The 20216-nt window shown below is 45.6% G+C and overlaps 1 protein-coding gene across 2 annotated transcripts in view; it reads left to right on the forward strand.

Moving 5' to 3' along the window:
- Positions 1-4422, forward strand: part of LOC102938965 (tropomodulin-2) — a 71858-nt gene extending 67436 nt beyond the window's left edge. For both annotated transcript variants that reach the window (XM_007056360.4, XM_043523830.1), the window contains one exon: positions 507-4422. In XM_007056360.4, the coding sequence (XP_007056422.1) occupies positions 507-541 (35 nt within the window). In that variant the 3' untranslated portion in view covers positions 542-4422. The remainder of the gene's footprint in view (positions 1-506) is intronic.
- The last annotated feature ends 15794 nt before the right edge of the window (positions 4423-20216 follow it).

The following is a 20216-nucleotide window of genomic DNA, read 5'->3' on the forward strand; positions in this document are numbered from 1 at the left end:
CTTTAAAAAAAACAAACAAACAAACAAAACACGTTATACAAGCCATACTGATAACCTAAATTTAACCATTGGAACAAAATACCAAGGGGATTGGTGGATTCTCCATTGCTTAAAGTTTTCATATCAAGACTGGATGCCTTTCTGGAAGATATGCTTTAGCCAAACTCAAGTTTTGGAGTTCAATACAGGGATAACTGGGTGAAATTCTGTGGCCTGTGGTTACATGGTTACTCAGACTAGATGATGTAGGCCCCTTTTACCCTTAAACTATGAATCTGTGAAATCTCTGGACACAATCCTGTACCTCGTAGAACATACTGATGGGCCAAACTTCCCATTGATTTGAGTGAGAGTTAAGGGTACTATGCACTTTCCTTAACTGGGTCCTTGAGAAGGGAAGTACGAATAACCCAGTTTTCTAGTCCCGAATAGTGTCACATTGAGACATGTGCTTGGGTGCTTAGTAAGTTAACTCTGAGAGATGGTTTTTGATTTTACTGGCATAGTTCGTAAAAAGCGAGTGGAAGCAGACCGGCAGTAGCCATGCCTTGGAGGATGCAAAGAGGTATTGAAGGCAGCCGACACAACAGCAATCTCACAACATCCACTGGTCAGAAGGGAAGACACTGGAAAATCATTGTAATGAAGGTTGCTCATTTCCGTTAATGTCCCCTTTAACCATTAAAATTGTTTACTTTCATATTTAATGTTTATGAAAATATGATTGTGTTATTGGAATATATGACGCTGATATCCACAACTTAGGGGTAAAATATGTCTTACTGAGCATCAGCTGGAATCACACTGAATCTTTTACATTGATAAAGGATTCTTTATATAAAATGGGCCTTTACCACCCTGTCCTGCAATGCCTTAAGCATGTGAATAATCCTCACTTGTGCGAGTAATTCCATTGAAGTCAATGGGCTGCTCAGGTGAGTAGAGACTACTTATGCCAATACCGGTTTGCGGGATCACACCCTTAGGCCCCAATCCTGCATTCAGATCTGTGCAGTTGGAAGTCTGCACTTGTACAGATCCCCGCTGATTGCAGCAGGGTTCTGCCTGTGTGGATCCAGATGTGGGATGCATTTGTAAGTATTGTCAAAGCCTATTGTTTACATGTGTTTTAAGTTAGGTCGATCACGTCATCAATATTACACTGACATGTATTCTTATTCCATGATGTAAAGTAAAAAGATTAGTGTTGCCAAACCTAGAATACCTTAACAATGTCACTTTGTTGTTTTTCTAATCCATTGAGGATTTTTTAAAAAAAAACAGAATGCCAGGTTTACAGCTATAAATCTCATTAATCTCAGTATACCGAGCAGAGCTCTTTTTGGTTTGAACCACACTGTTGACTGTTTTTTAATTTATGTGCATTTATTAGTATAAATGACAGAATTGTTCTCAGGACCTGTTAGATAAAGAGTGAGTAAAATATTTAATCCAGGGCCGCAGCAGTTCTGCCCGGAGATGGACGGAGAAGAGTAACATGTACCAATCGCCTAGTTTACATTTTTAGCATCTGAATCAACACTAATTCTCTGTGAAGCAAAGTGCTTAAGCCTGATTCCAATGGGACTTTAGCAATAGTACTTAAGCACTTTGCTGAATAAGGGCGGACGTAAGCACGTGTTCCAATGCTTTGCTGAAGCAGGGCGTTAACCCAGAATTCTGTACATTGTGCTGAACTCATGGAAGATACTTGTACAGCAGCAATTAAACCCAACATGCAACAGCATTAGAACAGGTCAGTGGGGTATTGTGAAAAGATTGTGTGAAGCGTTCAGTTTGCAATATAATTTCATTGTATTGTGTATAGTTTTATAGTATCAGACATTAATTTCTAGCCATAATATATATATATATATTGTCTTTGCCAACATCTGAGTCTGTTAAATAGCCAGGGGTTCACTTTGATCATATTTAAATGTAATGCAAGAATTAAGGAAGTATGCTATTAACGGGTTTAGCTATACTAATTCTTTCAGAAAGCTAAAGGTGTTTAACTGGGGCCAACAACCTGTGGTATCCTTGAAACATTAGCCTCTCTGCCCTCTTTCTGGCCTACACCCCCCCCCCCCCCCCCATCATTTGTGCTGGCAAAAGAGTTCTTGCCAGGGGAATATGGAAAGGGAACGAATGGTGCTCTGGCATCTTTGAGCCCGCAGAAGACATTGGGCTGGGATCTGTAAATCAGGAGGGGATGGAGTCAGGGGAGCAGTCAGGGTGTGTGGGATATTTCCCCATGAACCTGGCAGATTCCTGAACAGAAATCTGCCTGCGAGTCAGTGCTGCTTCAGACAGTATAAATTCACCCTCTGTGCCATCTATGCCTCTTGTAAAATGGGTGGGACCAATGGCAGCACTGCTCCTGAGGGGTGCAGTGGGGGAGGGCTGGGTCTCTGCACTATGGCCCTGGTTGTATAAAGCACTTAAGCACATGCTTAAGTCCTAATGACTTCCAGATAAGCATAAGTGCTTTGCTAAATCAGGGCCTAAGAGTGGTATCTGCAGTACAACCATCTTCCCTGAGGGATTTAGGGTTCTGGGGGGACTTTCAAGGCCCTCTCCCTCCTCCAGTACAGGGTTAGAAACTCCTGCTCCTCAAGGGAAGAATGGGAAAGAAATTCTATGAGAGGACCTTGTGGAATTACCAGAGAGTTTTCCCCATCCCCAGGCAGAATTTGCTGTAAGAATGGACATTGACCCACATAGTCTTAAAAAAAAAAAAAAAGGGAGACTGAATTCCTTCACATGGTCCGATATCGTCCATACCATTATGCGAGCAGTCCTTAAAGCCAATGGGGCTACTTGCATGCGTCACAACTGCTCTCGCATGATTGTGGGTTTGCAACATCAGGCCCCAGATGGGGGGAGGAAATTTGATTCAAGTATCCTTATCCCCAAAGCCAAAGATTTCTGATATGGACAATCTTCAGCCTGAAAAGAAATCTGTTCTGACTCTGACCTTTTCCCTATTCCCTTATTCGGGTTTTTTTTTTTTTTTTTGGGTGGGGGGGGGAAGGATCAGGGGGTTCCCAAGTACATCTGGCTGGTTTTTTTTACATTTTAATGATTTTTTTAAAACCAGTGATGTTTTTTAATGGGATCTAGTGTGTTCAGAACAAAAACAAGCGTGATGTATTTATAGTCTGATCCTCCACTCAAAGTGTAAATGACACTATATTTGCATGCAGCAGTTCTAGAACGGGTGGATTGGTATGATTGCTTTGTGATGTATGGCAGCACGTCCCCCTGTGTCTATTTGAGCAGAGCCATTGTGAGGTGGCCACATTCACGTCATCAACAGTTTGTAACGTTCTACTTGGTAGGCTAAACAAGGAAACAGGCTTTGGGAGGTGCTGGTAGTCTCGCCTTCCTTCCATCGTCCATGACTGCCGGCACCATGAACATATAGCTGTTTTCTAAGAGTAAGACTCTTCAGGCACTTGAGAGTTTCTCCTGTTAAGAGCCAGATGGTGCGCAGGCTGGGGGTGGCCTCGGGACACACAACTCTGGGTGTGGGGTAGGAAAGGGATTGGGGAGGCATTGTGTATACTAGAGCTTTCCGGTATACACAGGGGGTGCACCCAGTGCATGACATCCCTTCTCTGGCCTTCCAGCTGGCTTGGGGTCATAGCTGAGCCTCCCTTCTACCCCTTTTTATCTCTTTTGGAGGGTTTGCTCCCCAGGGGGCACTTGTAGAGAACAGTCCTTGGCTTCAGGAAAGCACAGGGACTGCAGTGGCGACAAGTGACTGCCTAGGAGTCATGGGGGGACCTCCCCTTCTTGCACATCCACATGAGGGTTGGCCATGATCTAGCTTTAAACATTTTATAGTGAACATAGTGACAAACAATGTATGAAAATATAAGGGTGTATTCACTATAGTTATAGCTAATCTAGTGCAGTTATCAGTGATCTAAATATTAACCTTATACAGAAGCAGTTGGCCAGTTAAAATCCCTTCTACTAGTATTAAGGGGGTTAATATCTGACTCGGTCATTTTTAAGTACAATTCCAAGCAGATGTCATGTTCCCAATCAATTAGCTCTGACACCAGGGTATAAATAGAGGCCTCCCTTTTTAAACAAAACGAACCACTGGGAGTAGCTGGGCTCATTTGCCCATTGCTTCTCATGTTGATAGTTTGGGTTTTGTTTGTATTTTTTATAACATTTTTCATGGAAAAACTCAACATGTGCGTATGCTAACATCTGTGCGTGTTGTAGAGTGCACTAAGGAGCATACAGTGTCTGTGTTAAACACTAGAAGAAAATGTTTGATCTGGAATATAAATGGTTGCATGTGCACAGTGTGGTGCATTTTACACAAGGGAATGGGAATCACCGGCATATGCAGCCGTGACTCCCAAACATCTCGGCTTTTATAAATAAACCTTCATACGGAAATTGGCTTTCTGTGTTTACTTGCAGCTGTGCTAAGTGGCCGTCGATGTATTGTCACAGACCCTGGAGTAAGCAACTTTCCTCACCCTCACGGCTTTCACTTGCTCTTGAGAAGTAGGCATGTAGATGCTTTTGAAAATCCTACAAGGGGCTTATCTGCATCTTTAGGCATCGAAATACCTTTTTAAAAGTGCCTACGTCACTCCTTAGCCACTTAAGCACTTTTGAAAATGTTACCCCAGAGCTATTCCAAGGCCAAAATGTGAGTTACTGCCCTTTCTAAAATGACATGGGTCCCAGATTAAGTACATCACAAAAAAGAGAGGAAGCAGGAAAAAGAGGGACTCTTTTGTAGAAGCACAACTAATGTTTTCTATAACCTCAGCTTCAATAGTCTGCATTTATGATCCCAATAGTTTGTAACCAAGCAGTGAATTATAACAGTAGGTGTATACACAACAGTGGTAAGTATTGGTTCAAAGAAAGAAGTCCAATTCATAATAACGTGCTGGTACAAGCTCTCATCTGAGCTAAAAGGTGGCTAGATTGTTAGAAGTTTTAGTTGTGAACTAAGGTTGGCCCTGGATGGATTTTCCTTATTTTAGTGTTGTGCAAGATCTAAAATCCAATTCACATTCTTGGCTTTTGGATTTTAAAACACATCTCAGTTGTTCTCATTGCAGACTTCACTGGCCTCTGCAGATGTGTTAGTGATCAAAGTTTCCCAACACGTCTCAGCAGGGATGAAAACTGATCCAACACAACAGTCAAAAAGAGCTTTCTAAAATCTAAGAAGCAGCTCTCGTATCCCCTACAAGATTAATCAATCATTTATCAGATTAGCAATAGAGCCTCTCTCTGGTCGAGGGACAGTGACGACTATGACATTATTTTCTTCTGTAGAATATTTTTATACAGCAAATAGCTCTTTGTATTCACGGCAATTATATGTGGTGACACTCTGGTCAGTAACAGCCTCATGCTGGTTATTGCTGATGTGCATGTGTGGTTGTTAGCACATGGTTGCTATTGCCAAATCTGGAGCTTGCATCAAAAACGTACATTGTGCCATACTTCACCTTGGAGTATCCCTCCGTAGCTCATTTTATGGAGAGCCTGCAAAATGGGCTCTCCATGGGTTTTTGGGTGCAATACATCTGCCCTATGACTCCCCACTGAGTGTGATCTTTCAGCGGTCATCTGTGCAGCCCCCTGACAGAATTTGCCTTTTATACTGGTTTCTTCCAATGTGTACAGACCTCTACAGGTGTTCATTCAGTGTTCTACGGGCAGTGGGATTTAGGCACTGTATGTGCTCAGGTGCTTCTGTAAATCCCACTAGAAACCAAGCTGCAGCTTTTGGCAAATAAAGGACTGTGTAAATCTGGCCCTAGGGGCCTTCCCCATATCTTAAAATACACAATGCAATATCAAGGACTGCCCTTACATAAATAACTACCCAAAAAAACCCTCCAGCCACCTAGCCAATGCCCTCCCCCACAGCCCAGTGAGGAGTGCAGCATGCCCGGAAGGCTATCAGATCCGAGATCAGGCAGAGCGAGGTGGGAGCAAGTCCCACATTCGAGGAACCCACTCCAGGAATGCCCTACAGCACTGAAATAGCTCTGACTGAACCAGAGCATGTACTGTGCTACAGATATTTTCTCAATAGAAAAAAAAAAATCTCAAAAACACTTTCCAACTGTTTGGGCTCAGATTTCCAGCCAAAGCTTTTACTCCATCTCTGGACTAAATAAATCACATGCACGCTAGCTGTAGCAAGCCTTTTCGAGTTCGTGTCACAACAGACTCAGCAACTCGCCCCACATGACGTTAATAACTAAACATTCACTGATCCTCCCTCCGCTCAACCACCAGTAGATTTTATTTTGCCTGCAATAGCGGGATGGTGGGCTAGATTTACTTGCATAATAAGGATGAGGGCAGCTGCGGTTTGTCCCTTTATTGCAAACTGAGTGCAGCCCTTGGGTACCTGACAGGCAGCCAGTGCAGCTTGGGTGCCCCAGTTTAAAATGCTAACGCAAATCCAATTCCTGCTCCCCACTCTTGCAAGCATGCAAGGCAGAAATGCTGCTTTTCTGTGGTGTGAGGGAAGGGAACGAGGGAGTGCAAGCAGCCAGGAGCCAGCACAGGGAGCATTCCCATCCCCACGCGAGTCCCAGGGTGGGGGTTGATACTGCTCACTAGGGCTGGTTGTCAGAGCATGTGAACAAGGGGGTCACATGGGTCACCCCCAGGTCTCTCAGTCTCCTTAATGATACCTCAGTGGCTTGGAGTGGCAGCAATAACGTAAGCTTAAGGGAGAAGATGAAAGGGCTGCGTGCCATGGGAGCCTTGTGGGGGTGTTAGGAACCTCCTAGAGGGAAGGGGGAAAGCGGGGAATTGAAGTTGTCCCCATGCTGGCTGAATGCATCAGAAGAAAGCAGTGAAGTGCTCTCTAGAAACAAGCTATTTCCTAGTCTCTATACCTAGACCCAAATGGACCCACCTGGCCTAAGCTTTGGCAGTGTCTGCCTAGATAGGTCACTAGCCATTTATTTTGTTGTCATCTGATCTCTCTCTATTCTGAGTAACCCTCGTTTTGAATTGGACCAGTTGGGTTTTGGATTCTTTGTGGACTTCACACAGGCAAGCCTTGAGAGGCGGAACAACCTGCCAGCTCTCCAAGGTAGTGCAAGGGGAGGTGTCCCAGCTCGGGATTCTCAATTCATAGGGCAGGTCACGTGCAGGGCTGTGTTGACAGATGCAGGGGAAACACTGAATGCCTGTAGATGAGTGTAAGGGGCTTTAGGAGATGCCGTCACCTCCAAGCTTCAGCACAGTTGCCATCACCCTTTTGCTGCGGCTTTGCTTGAAGGCCAAATTTTACCCTTGACCAATTAACGTTACTCCCACCCACTTGCCCAGACACAGGCTGTGAGGAGACAGACATGAAAAATCTTCACTGGCCTTCTAATTTCTGCATTTATTCCCACCCCTACTTTCACTGCCTTCTCCCTTTTGGTCATCTCACAGCACAGCTACTGTGTCTTTCGATGAACTTCACAAGAAATTACGGGAGGAGCGCTTGTTAATGGCAGAAAACAGTGCTAATGAGACAGCTGCTACAAACAGCTAACACAAGGGAGAGTGAGTTGCGAGAAGAAATTGGTGAGACAAGTGCTCTGAGATCTTTGAGTAAAAGAGGTTATAAAGGTCAGAGGATTATTGCTTTCTGCCTTTGGCTCTTTCACACAAAAGCAAAGGGCTCTTTGGAGAGTAGTGCTTGGTCCTGCATCCTTTTCACCACATGACTCCTTTTGAAGTCAGGGGAGTTTTGGCTGTGAATGGGCTACAAGACTGGGGCCAAAGGTTATTCTAGCCCACGCTCTCAGTCTGAGTTTCCATTTTAGGAGTCAACTTCTCATCCTGCTCCTCTGGCTTTTCAAAATTAAAGAGTAATGTAAAAACAGCAGAAGATTCTTCACTTACAAAAAGCTATTTCCATATAATCTCTGAGCATGTGTCTTGATTGCTTGGCCTTCATTCCTGTTGACTCTAAGCTCTGTCCTATATGGGGCCTGAGCACCAGTGATTACAGGCCAAAGTAAAATCAAGTGGGAGTTTTGCCCCTACAAAAGGTGCAGAATCCTTCCCATGTGAATGAAATTCATGGCAGCATGAATGCAGCAAGCTGAATTTACCTGTGGACCTTCGCCTCCCTCTGCTGTCATTCACAGCAGTAAGGGCTCCCCACCCATGTCTTTTTGTGTAACGATCAAAAAGACAAATTTTATCAATTTGTATTGACATGAAAATGTTTGGTGTAGCTTGAATCCAGCATTCCAGTGGCAGGGATGTGACTCTGCCAAGGCTTCTGTGACATTTAAAGTAGCTCTGGTCAAGTTCTTTGTCTGTGTGTGTGTCTCAATTTCTCCATATGCATCCGGGGCACCACTTCCATTCCCAGGGACAAGTTGCAGCTAACCCCTTTGAAGGCTGGTGTCCAAAAAGCAGCTCTCATTGCTGCTTGTTGGGGGATGGGGCAGAGAGGGGAATGTAACATTCCTATAAATATTCTAATATTTGTATCTTTAATTAACACAATGCCACTAGGTGCCAGTATCTCCGCACAGAAATCAGTAAATCTCGCTGTTGTAACAGGCTTCTTCTTCACCCTAACATCCATTTAGAAACTGATGAACATCCACTACAGCTGAAACAGAGGAGGCTGAGCTAACACTTGGGTTTTTTTCTGCAGCAGCAAACCCCCAAAAACAACACCCCCCACCTCCATCTCATTCCTGCCTGAGTGGCATTTTTAAAGCAGAGTTGTGCTCGGAAGGATCCAAGTCACAAAGAAATGCTTTAAAATATTCATGCTATGCTTCCCCATTCTAGTAAAGCAGATGAGCACAAACAAAAGCAGGATGTGGTGAGGGACTCCCTTAATGAGGGTCTGGCTGCCTCTTAGAGCCAGCTGCCTGATTTAATCGAGTCTGACATTAGAGAGAGACTCTGATGAGCAAGAAAGGGCAGCTAGGCTAAAGCAATTGCACAGATCATTTGCCTCTCTGGTCTTTGCTGATTTCAGTTGGTATGGAAAGCCCTTCAACATACTGAATGGTGTAGAATCCAAAAGCTACATTTCAAATCATGCAAATTAGATCTTGCATCACTACAGGCTCTGGCCCCCACTCGTATGCCCTTTGGAGTGCGAGTCAAGCTGTACCAGTGAGTGCTGTATAAATGAACAAAGATACGAAGTTATATGCTGTTAACTCCGTCCTGTTCCCATCTGCACAGAACATGAATGTGAGACAGCATTCGGAGCTGCAGGATAACGAGGGTACAGAGCTAGGAAATGACTGAGTGGTCCTTATCCAGTAAGCCACTGTTAGCATTTCCTGATAGTCCACACCCAAGGCGGCAGCTGCACACGCTGGGGGCTCATTTCGCACACTGATTAGGGTTTATTGGAAGTCTAATGGGCATTTCAACCATTTCACTAAACCTCCACGCTGCTGGGTGAAACAGAGGGATAACAACACAGGTCTGCAGGAACCCACCTTGGAGGGATTTCCTCCTCACTGTTACCAGACGAAGACCTGTTGGTATCTACCTTTGTCCACTAGAGGGCATACTAGCACTTTAATACATTGCTGTTTATTTTCTAATTTGCTTGCTGGTTTTTTGTTTTAACATTTCTTTAGCTTCATACTGTCCAGTATATAGAGTATATAGAGTATATAGGAACAGCCCAAACTTTAGAAAGTAAGGGGGATCCTCTGAAAAATAATCACCTTCTAAATAATTTACTCAACGATTATTGCTGTGTGGCCCCATTGGATGTAGGGTGTATTAAGAAGTGCAACTGAGGGTAACAACAGTAATAAGCTTTCCTTTTGACCCATTGGCTTTGTCGTGCATTTCGAGTGACACAGTACCTGTGCTGGGGGAGACCCTGGACCAGATTGCATTCTGGTGACTTAAGCAGCACTCCAGTGAAGTCAATGGAATTGTACCCTGTTACCCCAGCTCTGAATTTGCCCCCCTATGTCATGTTTGCATCTCTAATCTGCACTAATGTGGAAGAACTGATGCAGTGGATCATACAAGAAAATGAAAGTCTGATATACATAAGCAAGTCAGACAAAAGTACCCAACGTCCAGCAAAAATCTAGAAAGAAAGGCAATGGGAGGTTATGCTACATGTCCCTCCCCGTTACAGGTGGCCATCACAAAGACTGGGAGGGTACATCTTTTGAAAGATTATTTCTACAGTGCAATCTGTGCAGGTTAATGAAAACCAAAATGGTGAAAAGTTTTAATTCAAATGTCATCATGTATTGGTGTCCGTATGTTATAGCCATAATATTAAAAGCAGTTTGACAGTTATTAATGGAAAGTTCACAATTGTGCTTAGTCTCTAAGCAGATGTTTGCATGGTAGACTGCAATTTTAGTTCATGTGAAAAATCGTAGGTTGTCTCTAATAACATGGGAGTCTCATTCTTTTGCTCCTCTCACTCTGACTTCTTAATTAAATGAGTAAGTCAGTGAAAATTGTTTTAATAGCTGTGTAATACAAACACTGTCCTTGATCAGGAGTTAGAGGGCATGATCCTGCACTCCCCTAAAGTCAGTTGGGGCACAATCCTGCACATGCTTAGTGTTAACATCATACGTAGTTCCACTGACTTCAGGGGGAATATCCACAAGCTTAATGTTAAACTCCCACTTGAGTGCTTACTGCTTTGCCGGATTGAGGCCGCAGAGTTTCAGGTACCCAAGGAAGGCAGGATCAGGTCCATAGTTTGCAATTATAGGACCACAACTTACAAAACTGCTCAGTCCCTGATTCCGTGCACACAATCGCTGCAAAGGCAAATGTCCAGTTAGCTGCCATTCAAAAACTCAGCGGTCAGCTGATCCATCTAAGTGATGCTTTGCATACATAATTACGACCATTACCCATTCCCTCGCCATAATTGTGCATGCACATATCTGGATTTGTAAGCATCTACAGTTCTGACCATTTGGGCCACAGCAATGCTGGTTGTATCCTTCTCACTTAGGTTTTTGTCGAACAACCAACTGTTCCTGTTTTCAGGATATTTAATGTGAGTTTAAACATTCCATCCTAGCTGGAATTTGGTAAGTGAGGGCTCAGCTTGCTAATGAATTTGCAAGAAAAGTTTGACTCTTTTGACAGGCTGATTCTGCCATCCTAAACTAGGCAAATCTCCCACTGAAGCCAAAGGGAGTTTTTGTCCAAAACAGATTTAACTGCTGGATGGGACCCGGAGGGTAAAAATCTCATCCCCAAGACACAGCAGAGTTTGGGGCAGATGGAATTCCCCACCCAACCTGCAGTGCTGGGCACCTGCATAGAGGATGGTGATCTAATGACTACTGAAGTCAGTGGGAGCCTTTCAATTGATTACAAAGGGTGTTGGATCAGGTCCCTTAGCTGGGGGGGCTAATAGTGCCCTGGCCTACTGCACCTCTTCTTAAGGGTTCAAAATAAACCCTTCCTGCTGCTAGAGCAGAGGAGCATGCACGATTTCCTGTTACCAGGCTGTGTGTGAATCTTATCATGTTCATTAACTGCAAGGGGAAACCCAAGCAAGCACCAAATCACTGCTTGTTCTCTGCTATTCATTGTCACAGGATAAATGGTGACGAGCCCCTGGGGTTTTCAAGTGTGGGATTCATGCATATGGAATCCCCTTGGAGTTTCACTGTCACCTAGCATTAATTAAGGTCTCCTTATTGGAAAGGGAAACTGGGAAGGAATCAGCTCGGCACATTTAGTGAACAGCAGGACTGAGATAAGAAGGGCCAGCCTTGAAACAAATGCTGGGGTTGGTGTCCAGTCTAGCACCAAGCAATCTACAGTTCTCTGGGCTCTCAAGAAATGATTCCTCGGGGCAGCTGGGAGTGGGGTTTGGTAGGTGGGGGCTGGTCGTTCATTCTGCGGGCCAAAGCAGCAGCCAGGGCAGGATTACAGAATGTGTCATTATGAATTAATGAGGGGCGGGGGGAGACATGGGTCAGAAATGGGGACCCGGTTTTAAACTCAGCATGCTGTTTTCTAAACAGGTGCAACAAATAGAGTGAGTATCCTAGGCTGGAAATATTCCCTCTCGCTTTTCCTGTATCCAGTCCAGCTATTGAATGAAGCAGTAACAACTGAGTGGATTTTCTGGGGATTAAGGACTGGTTTGAAGGAATGGATGGAAACCACCAACTCCAGCTGGTCATCGATGCCTAGGACGCAGCCTCTGACGAGGGCTATATCCTTGTAAGAGCAAAGACCGTTTTATTTTTTAAATGCCCTAGAAGAGGAGGCGACTCCCTGCGGTACTCCCCCTTTTGGCCATGTTTTTGTCTGATACAGGCAGCGGGTCACACGATTCCAGGCATGCCTAGATCGTTAATAAATACTAATCCTTTGCACTTTGTGTAGCACTTTTCATCACAGATTTCAAAGCGTGTCACAAAGGTGAGTACCGACCGTACCCTTCCTTAGTACAGAGGGGAAACTGCGGCATAGAGAGGTTTAATAAATTTGCTCCAATTCACACAGTGAAATCTGGGAATACAAGCCAGCTCGCTGAAACCCCATTCCCTGCTCTCGCCGCTAGATTGTGTTGCCCGGTACCTTACCCTGTTAGACTAAATTCAGTTACCAGCCATCTGTTTGTTCCCAGTAGAATTATTCCAGATCTCAGCCATATTTTCTCTTTTTCTCCCTCTGGTTCAGTGAAGCCTGTGCCCACTGTACACAGTTGAGCTGGGAGATGAGCTCCCATCACATACATATGCAAGCAGCTTTTGAACATAAGTAGAGCAGTAAAGGGAGCGTGACTCATCCGAGAGCATCTGGGGGCGACGTCGTCATGACAACAGAGCTTTTAACTTGGTATCTTTGTATTATTCAGACTTCAGAGCTTTTAATTAACGGCTGGATTCCTCTCCCTCCATTTTCCCAGGCTCTTAATATTTCCACCTCATTCACAGTGCAAGGGAAGCCTCGTCCAGATTGCAAACAAGCCAGTGAACAATCAGCACAACAAAGAAAAGAGGGCAGGCCCTGGGGTTTAAAGAGAGGCACTGCATAGGGGACAGGCTTTCCACATGAGGCCAGGTTTAACCATCATCCCAGTTAAAGGGCTTCCCCTGCGAGTCACTGCTCCTCAAATCCTCTGTAAATGGAGGGGGGAGGGCGGTGGTCTAATCATGGAGGCACTCTCCATGCAGCCGTAAGGACAGCCCCTGGCCTGGAGCAGATCCCCTGCCAAGTCAGCGGGGTGAATGAGTGTGTTCAATGCTGTCCCTCCCACAGCCACTTTGTCCTCTCCCAAAGCAGGATCCCAGGAACGGGAGCAGCTGCAAGGAGACAGCTACAAAGACAGGGAGAGATCCAGAGTTGGTGTGTTCCCTCCACACATGGATCCGGAGGGAACAATCCTCTCGCTGCTTTGGGCTGCAGTTGGCCCTTCATTAAAAGTGACTGGGGAGCTGTGAGTATGGATGTTGCTGGGAATGAAGCACTCTGCGGGTGAGAAATTCTGTGCAAAGGCACATATTGGGCCTGCTGTACACTACAGAGTTAGGGCAATGCAAGGAAGCTTACGTCAACCTAACTCTGTAAGCATCCACCCTAAAATTTCATTCCTGCTGCTGTAACTCACCTACTACACCCACTTAACTCCACCTCTGCGAGGGGTGTAGCATTTAGGTCAACATAGTTGGGTCGATGCATTGTTAGTGTTAGTGCGTTACGTACATCGTCTCTAGTGGCCTCCAGGAGGTGTCCCACAAGACCCCACCTTGACCGCACGGTCACCGTTTTGTACTCTGCTCCCTGCAGCCAGGTACACACCCCTCCCCTTTAAAGCCCTGCAAAATTTCTGAAGTTCTATTTTCTGGTTGCCTGGCTTGCAGAGCTTATCTAGCAGCTCTAGAGCACACCTAGCAACTGCCTAGCTGACCATGCTGACTACATGCTGTGGACACACTCCTTCCTAGACTACGCAGGAGTTTTTGGATCTCCTAGGCCTGAGGGGAGAAGAAGCTGTGCAAGCACAGTGCTGATCCAGCCATAGAAATGTTGATATCTATGAGAAGAACGCTTGGGGCATGGAGGAGAAGGGCTACAAGAAAGACCAGCAGCAGTGCTGCGTGAAAGCCAAGGAACTGTAGCAGGTGTACCAGAAAGCAAGAGAAGCCAACAAATCACTTTGGTGTGCAGCCGCAGACTTGCTGTTTTTACAAACAGCTGCATTCCATCCTTGACGGAGATGCCGCCACCCCCCCTCCCGCAAGAGCCCAGTGGATACCTCAGGGGAGCTCAAGTCACAGGCCCCAGCCATGAACAGCGAGGCAGAAGTGGAGGAGGAGGAGTATGTGGGTCAGCCAACTGGTGGATCCAGCAGGGCAGTGAGCCAGGACCTGTTTTTGACTCCTGGACAGTCCAGCCAGTCCCAAAAATCCAGCACAGGTGAGCCTGATGCAGGGGAAGGAATCTCTAGTCAGTATGCAGTTTGCTTTGAAATTGCATGGATGGAACCCCCAGAGTAGTAGGACACAGCTGTTGATTTACTCTTTTACTTGCACTGGAAGAGATAGTGAAACAACCAAGAGAGGTAGAGTTGTTATCTGCTTCTCATTCCCCTGTAGAGTTAGGCAGAGGCCCTGCGGAATAGTTTATGTGCACTGGGGTGTCCTGTTAACCCTCCATGGAGGCCTCAAGGAAATTTTCCTGCAGCTACCCTGCAATCCTCTGCCCAGGTTTTGGGCAGGGCTGCCTTATTTCTTCCACTGTGGTAGGACACTTTCCCACGCTACTCAACGATTACTTCAGCAGGCACCATTGTAGTACACAGGCTTGCAGCAAACAGCCTTGGTCCGCAGCCAGACGCCTGCAGGAGCTGTTCCCTTTCAGCCTCTGTTTCCCTCAGGAGTGAGATATCAGCTAAAATCACCACCACCTGTGGAAAACGGTGCTCGTATTCAGTTCAGTTGCCCTATCTGCATACACTCATGCCTGTGAGCTATCCCGCTAAGCTCTTCTCATAGCCCTGGATCAGATGCTCAAAATCAGCAGAGAGCCGTACCACCTTCACCCTGTACCCAGTAGAAATTTTCCCCCTTTGCTTCACAGATAGTATGCAGGACACAGTAGGAAGCTATAACCATTGGGATATTTTTTTCCACTGAGGTCCAGTCTTGTGAGTAGACAGCGCCAGCGACCTTTCAAAAGTCCAAAGGCACATTCAACAGTCATGCTGCTTCTGCTGAGCCTGTAGTCGTCTAGGGCTGTCGAGGTGGCCAGCTTCATGAGCCAAGGAGTAAGGGGTAGGCCGAGTCTCCCATGATCACTATTGGCATTTCAACATCCCCAGTGATAATCCACCAGTCTGGAAAGAAAGTCTCTGCTTGCAGCTTTCTGAACAGTTCTGTGTTCTTATAGATGCACGTGTCATGCCTCTTCCTTGACCAGCCTGCATTGATGTCAGTGAAGCATCCCCGGTGATCCACCAGCACTTCCAATACCATAGAAAAGTAGCCCTTTCTGTTGATGTACTCTGTGACAAGGTGGTCTGGTGGCAAAATAGGGATGTGTGCACCATCTATTGCCCCTCCGCAGTTTGGGAAACCCATTGCAACAAATCCATCCACTATATCCTGCATGTTGCCCAGAGTCACAGTCCTACATAGCAGGAAGCAATTAATGGCCCTGCACACTTGCATCACAACAACCTCCATGGTGGAATTCCCAACTCCAAATTGATTCCAAACTGATTGGTAGCAATCAGGTGTTGCAAGTTTCCACAGAGCCATCACCACTCACTTCTCCACTGTCAGGGCAACTCTCATTTTGGTGTCGCTGTACTGGAGGGCTGGGGCGAGCTCAGCACACAGACCCAGGAACGTGGCCTTGTGCATCTGAAAGTTCTGCAACCACTGCTCGTCATCCCAAACCTTGCATTACAATGCAATCCCATTAGTCAGTGCTTGCTTGTCAGGCCCAGAACCAGTGCTCCACCATCTGCAGCTGCTCTGTGAATGCCGCCAAAAACTTTGAATTGTTTCAAATGTCCCATAGCAATCTAGCTTCCAAGGAACTGTCATGTTCCCTGTGGTTCCTCTAGCAGCTCTTCAAATACTGCAGGATCAGGTGCTGCTCTGTGCTCACAACAGTCATCACAATAGTGCAGAACTGTGCAGGATCCAGGCTTTTGACACAGGTGGCAGACAGTGAGGAGGAACATGCGAGTTTGTGGGGATCTTTGAAAAGAGGTGCGAAAAATTATGGGATGCAGATGACATTAGGAGATGGAGAATAAGGCATTATGGGACATTGGAATCATGTTCCCAGTCACCCCTGTGTGACTTGTGTGGCCCCATGAGGCTTTGCAAAACCTTACCAAAACACCCTGCGCTAGATGGTGGCGAGTTGCACAGTAGGATAGCTACCCTCGGTGCATGGCTCTCTGCATCGTTGCAAGTGCTGCTAGTAAGGACGTGCATAGTCGACACAAGGAGCATAATGTGGACACACAAAAGCAGTTTAATTACTGCGGCAGTTGTGTGCCAGCATAATTTAGGTGGACATAATTTTGTAGTGTAGACATGGCATTAGTTTCTCAGCTCTGATCCTGGTGGCCAAAAGTGAGACAAACCCTCTCTCCTCACCCTCAGGTTTATCTCCCTTCCCTGCCTTTTCGTTAGGATTTAAACAGACACTCTTTCCCCAGGGATGTTTCCATAAACACTCGAGATCTGCATGAACAGTTTCACTTTACCCATCCCTGGCCAGTCAAAGATCCAAACTCTACCCTCTAACAGATGCACATGGTTCCATCATTGTTAATGGGGGCAGGGGCATCTCAGGGCACAAGGTGGCCTGTGTCTGCCCTTCTGGGATCAGCACCTCCTGCCAGTCACTCAGCTGCCCTTAATTCAAGAGCACACCCAGCAGTTTGCAAAGAAACTGTATCCCAGTTCTGTGCAACTCTCCGGAAAGTTTGGATTTAACCACCAGCGTGGGCGAAATAGCTGGAATTCTCGCTCTTTTCAATTGCTGTAATAATTTGGGTTCTTCACAGCAGATTCAGCCCGAGACAGAGCTCCTTCAGCTGGGATTTAGTCTACCTCTGGGACAACTGGCAAGTAAGTGACTTGCACAAGGTTAAAGATTTAGCACAATCCTGGGAGATGCTGAGGGCCCATTGTCACTAGCGAGAGACAAAGGCGGCTCAGGATCGGGCCCTTTATTTGTCATCCCTTCATTGTAACATTTTCCTTTTGGTAGCAGCAGCCTGTTGGCAGGGAGTTCTGTGAACAATGTGAAACAAAATGGCGTTATGTTCTCTTTGAAATTTAAATCATTTCCAGAAACACTGGCTGCTGACAAGAAAGAGACTCTAGAGGCTTAGATGCCCACCCGTAACCTCCAGGCAGGTCAATGGGAGCTGGGCACTCACAGCTGAGAGCAGGGTTCACTTTACATGCAGCATCGCCAGGGGTTTAAAAACCAGCATCAATTGACTATTACTGTAGGCAACACACATCTGTTATGGCTTGTTTTCTGCGAACTGTACTTTTAACTGGGAAGGCCCCACACTCTGCTGCTCTTTCATGTTCAGATGCAGTATAATATGCTCTGTGCTCTCCCAGGAAGCCTTTAGTTTTGTTTGACAACAGCCTAGCTAATTATTGCATAAAAAGGAGACATTTTGTGAGGGGTGGGGGTGGAATACACTGCAGAGTCTCCCATTACTGGGAGATGATCGCCATTATTGTGTTCTGGGCCATCAGTTTCATGAGAACGGTGTACCACCGCTGCACTAACTCTTGGGATTATGTAGATGAAGAGTGTGTTCAGATGGAAGGAGCAGTGGGAAAGAGAGAGGGTCTGAAATCTACCCCAGTGGCTGTTTGAGAGAGGGAATACGAAATGTGAATCAAACATCGAAGGAGGAAAACTAATCCTGGGGAATCTGTCCTTCATGGTCAGGATAATTAGGTGGAAAAAGCTTCACAACAAAGGAAATGCTGGTTATAATAGGTGCTATAGAACACCTCTTCGGTCTCAAGATGAAAGCAAGAGTAGATGGTGACAGGGTGTTCCCGGGAGGAGAGAAGCAGCAGCCAGGGGGACAAGGAATGCAATTAGCCACAGAAGAGCCCCTCTTCAAAAATGAGGATCTGCAATTAGTAGCTAGAGGGAAGCAGATCATCAGTCTGTGCTGAGCTCCCATAGAGATGGGCTAAACAGCTAGTAACTGAGGCGCACAGGCCACCTCCAGGAGAGACAGGACAATGAAACACTTGGCTAAAACAATTAAAGCCTACAGCAATTTAGTTACTTCTTCTTCTTGAGGTAACCCCCTGGATGTGAACCCCACATGCCTCGCTGACAGTTCTGGAAGCACTACCTATAACCTTCCTTCTCCCAACCAAAGTGGCAGGGTGCCCCCCGCCCCGACTTTTTACAATCATCTGGCTCCATCATATTCTCCTTGTGGTGCTGAATGGAACAGCAACATTGCTAATTAAGAGTCTGCTCACTGCAAAATCACCGCACACACTCCTCATTACTGCTTTCGCTTTCAGTCTAAAATTTTGCAGGCTTGGCTTCTGACTGAAGACTATTTCTTATTTATTTGAAAGTTGCAACAAAACCAGCTAAGCGGTTATTAAGCACCAGGGGTGGGTGGATGTGTCTGTATAATATAATACAGCACCTCCACCCTTTATTCTCATATCACTAACACCAGTCTTAGTCATCCAGATACCGCATGTAGAAAAAGTTCCTCAGTCACATAGAACACCCCAGCTGCCCTCCTCCAATATCTTCACTAATTCTCTACATTTTTCTTTTTTCCTTCCCAGGTTCGATTTCCTACTGCCAGCCATTCTCACACTTCCCAAACCAGGGCTGCAGATCAGCCAGCGACAATGAACAGCACTGTCTAGCGGTCCACTTTGGCACATCCCTTCCATTCTAGGGCTCAGTCTGCCATGGCTTTAAACGCGCATGATATCCTATGTAAAAAGGCACTTCTGCTAAAAGTGGTATGGCCTCGTTCTTCCACATCCTGAGACATGCACAGTGCATTTCCCCCGTACACCCCTGAAATACACAGGTAAAGGAAGAATTTGTTGTGAACAGGCTGGTGACTAACTCAGCTGTCGGTGGAGCAACGTGAGTCAACAGGAACAGCAGCACCATTATTTTGCTTTCAAGTCTTTATTTCCAGGTTTGTGTGTTCACAGCTTGTAAGAAAGAAAAATTCTTCACTCCTTCAACTCCCATTGAAATTAATGAGAATAAGAGCACTCAGCCCTTTGCAGGAGGGAGCCCTCTGCCAGTCGTGGTAATTACCAATCCTGGAGCACAGCACAGCTATTGGGGATGGATGGAAGGAGGGGTCTCAGAGGGGTATCATCCAGAATCCTTCCCTCACCTTTCTCATTCTTTTGGTTTCCCCGGACCTTCCCTGGGGTCAAGAAGAGCTGCAAGCGTCTCCCTCCAGAGGGGAGCAGTGCCACTTCTTAAGGCTACCGGAAGGGGTGGCTAGAGATGCTGTCACTAATTTCCTTCATCCTAGGGGCTGAGCATGCCACTTCCACTGCACTCACAACCAATAGATGAAATGGACATTCGCTACCAGTGCGGCTGAAGAAAACTTTTTGCCAAAGTTAAAGATTTAGGAACAGATTCTGATCCCAGTTACACCAGTGTAAATCAAGAGTAATGCTGCTGGCTTGAATTACACTGGATTTGCACAGGTGTAAAAGGGATCAGAAGCTAACCTTTAGTCTTCATTCAGTTCACAAAGGATTTTATGAAAACATATTTTGCAGCATAGGTGAATCACAAGATATATTTGTGACAAAACACGAAATGCAGAGATAGGAGGAAATTGCTAGAGTACACTACTAAAGTGTCAGAGATATAATAGATGTACTAGCTTGCAAAGGCAGCAGGAAACCCATTGCCTTAAAATGATAAGTACCACCTTAAAATCAATCCTTGTGTACAACTAAAAGGCTATTTTTGTACATAGGTAGGTAGGAGAAATTAATGTAAAATTTCAAGCATAGAGGCTTGCAAACAGGATAATCATATTCGTAAACTAATGTGTTTGCCACTAGGGTACTTGTTCAATGAATGCAATTAGAAAGGTGACTAACAGATACAAGTATGGCATGACGATGTCCATTAAATAGAAATATATTTTCCTCTCATCATTTCTTGGAAGACTATATTCAATGGCT

This window comes from Chelonia mydas, chromosome 10 (assembly GCF_015237465.2).
Source record: "Chelonia mydas isolate rCheMyd1 chromosome 10, rCheMyd1.pri.v2, whole genome shotgun sequence".
Taxonomy (NCBI): Eukaryota; Metazoa; Chordata; order Testudines; family Cheloniidae; genus Chelonia; species Chelonia mydas.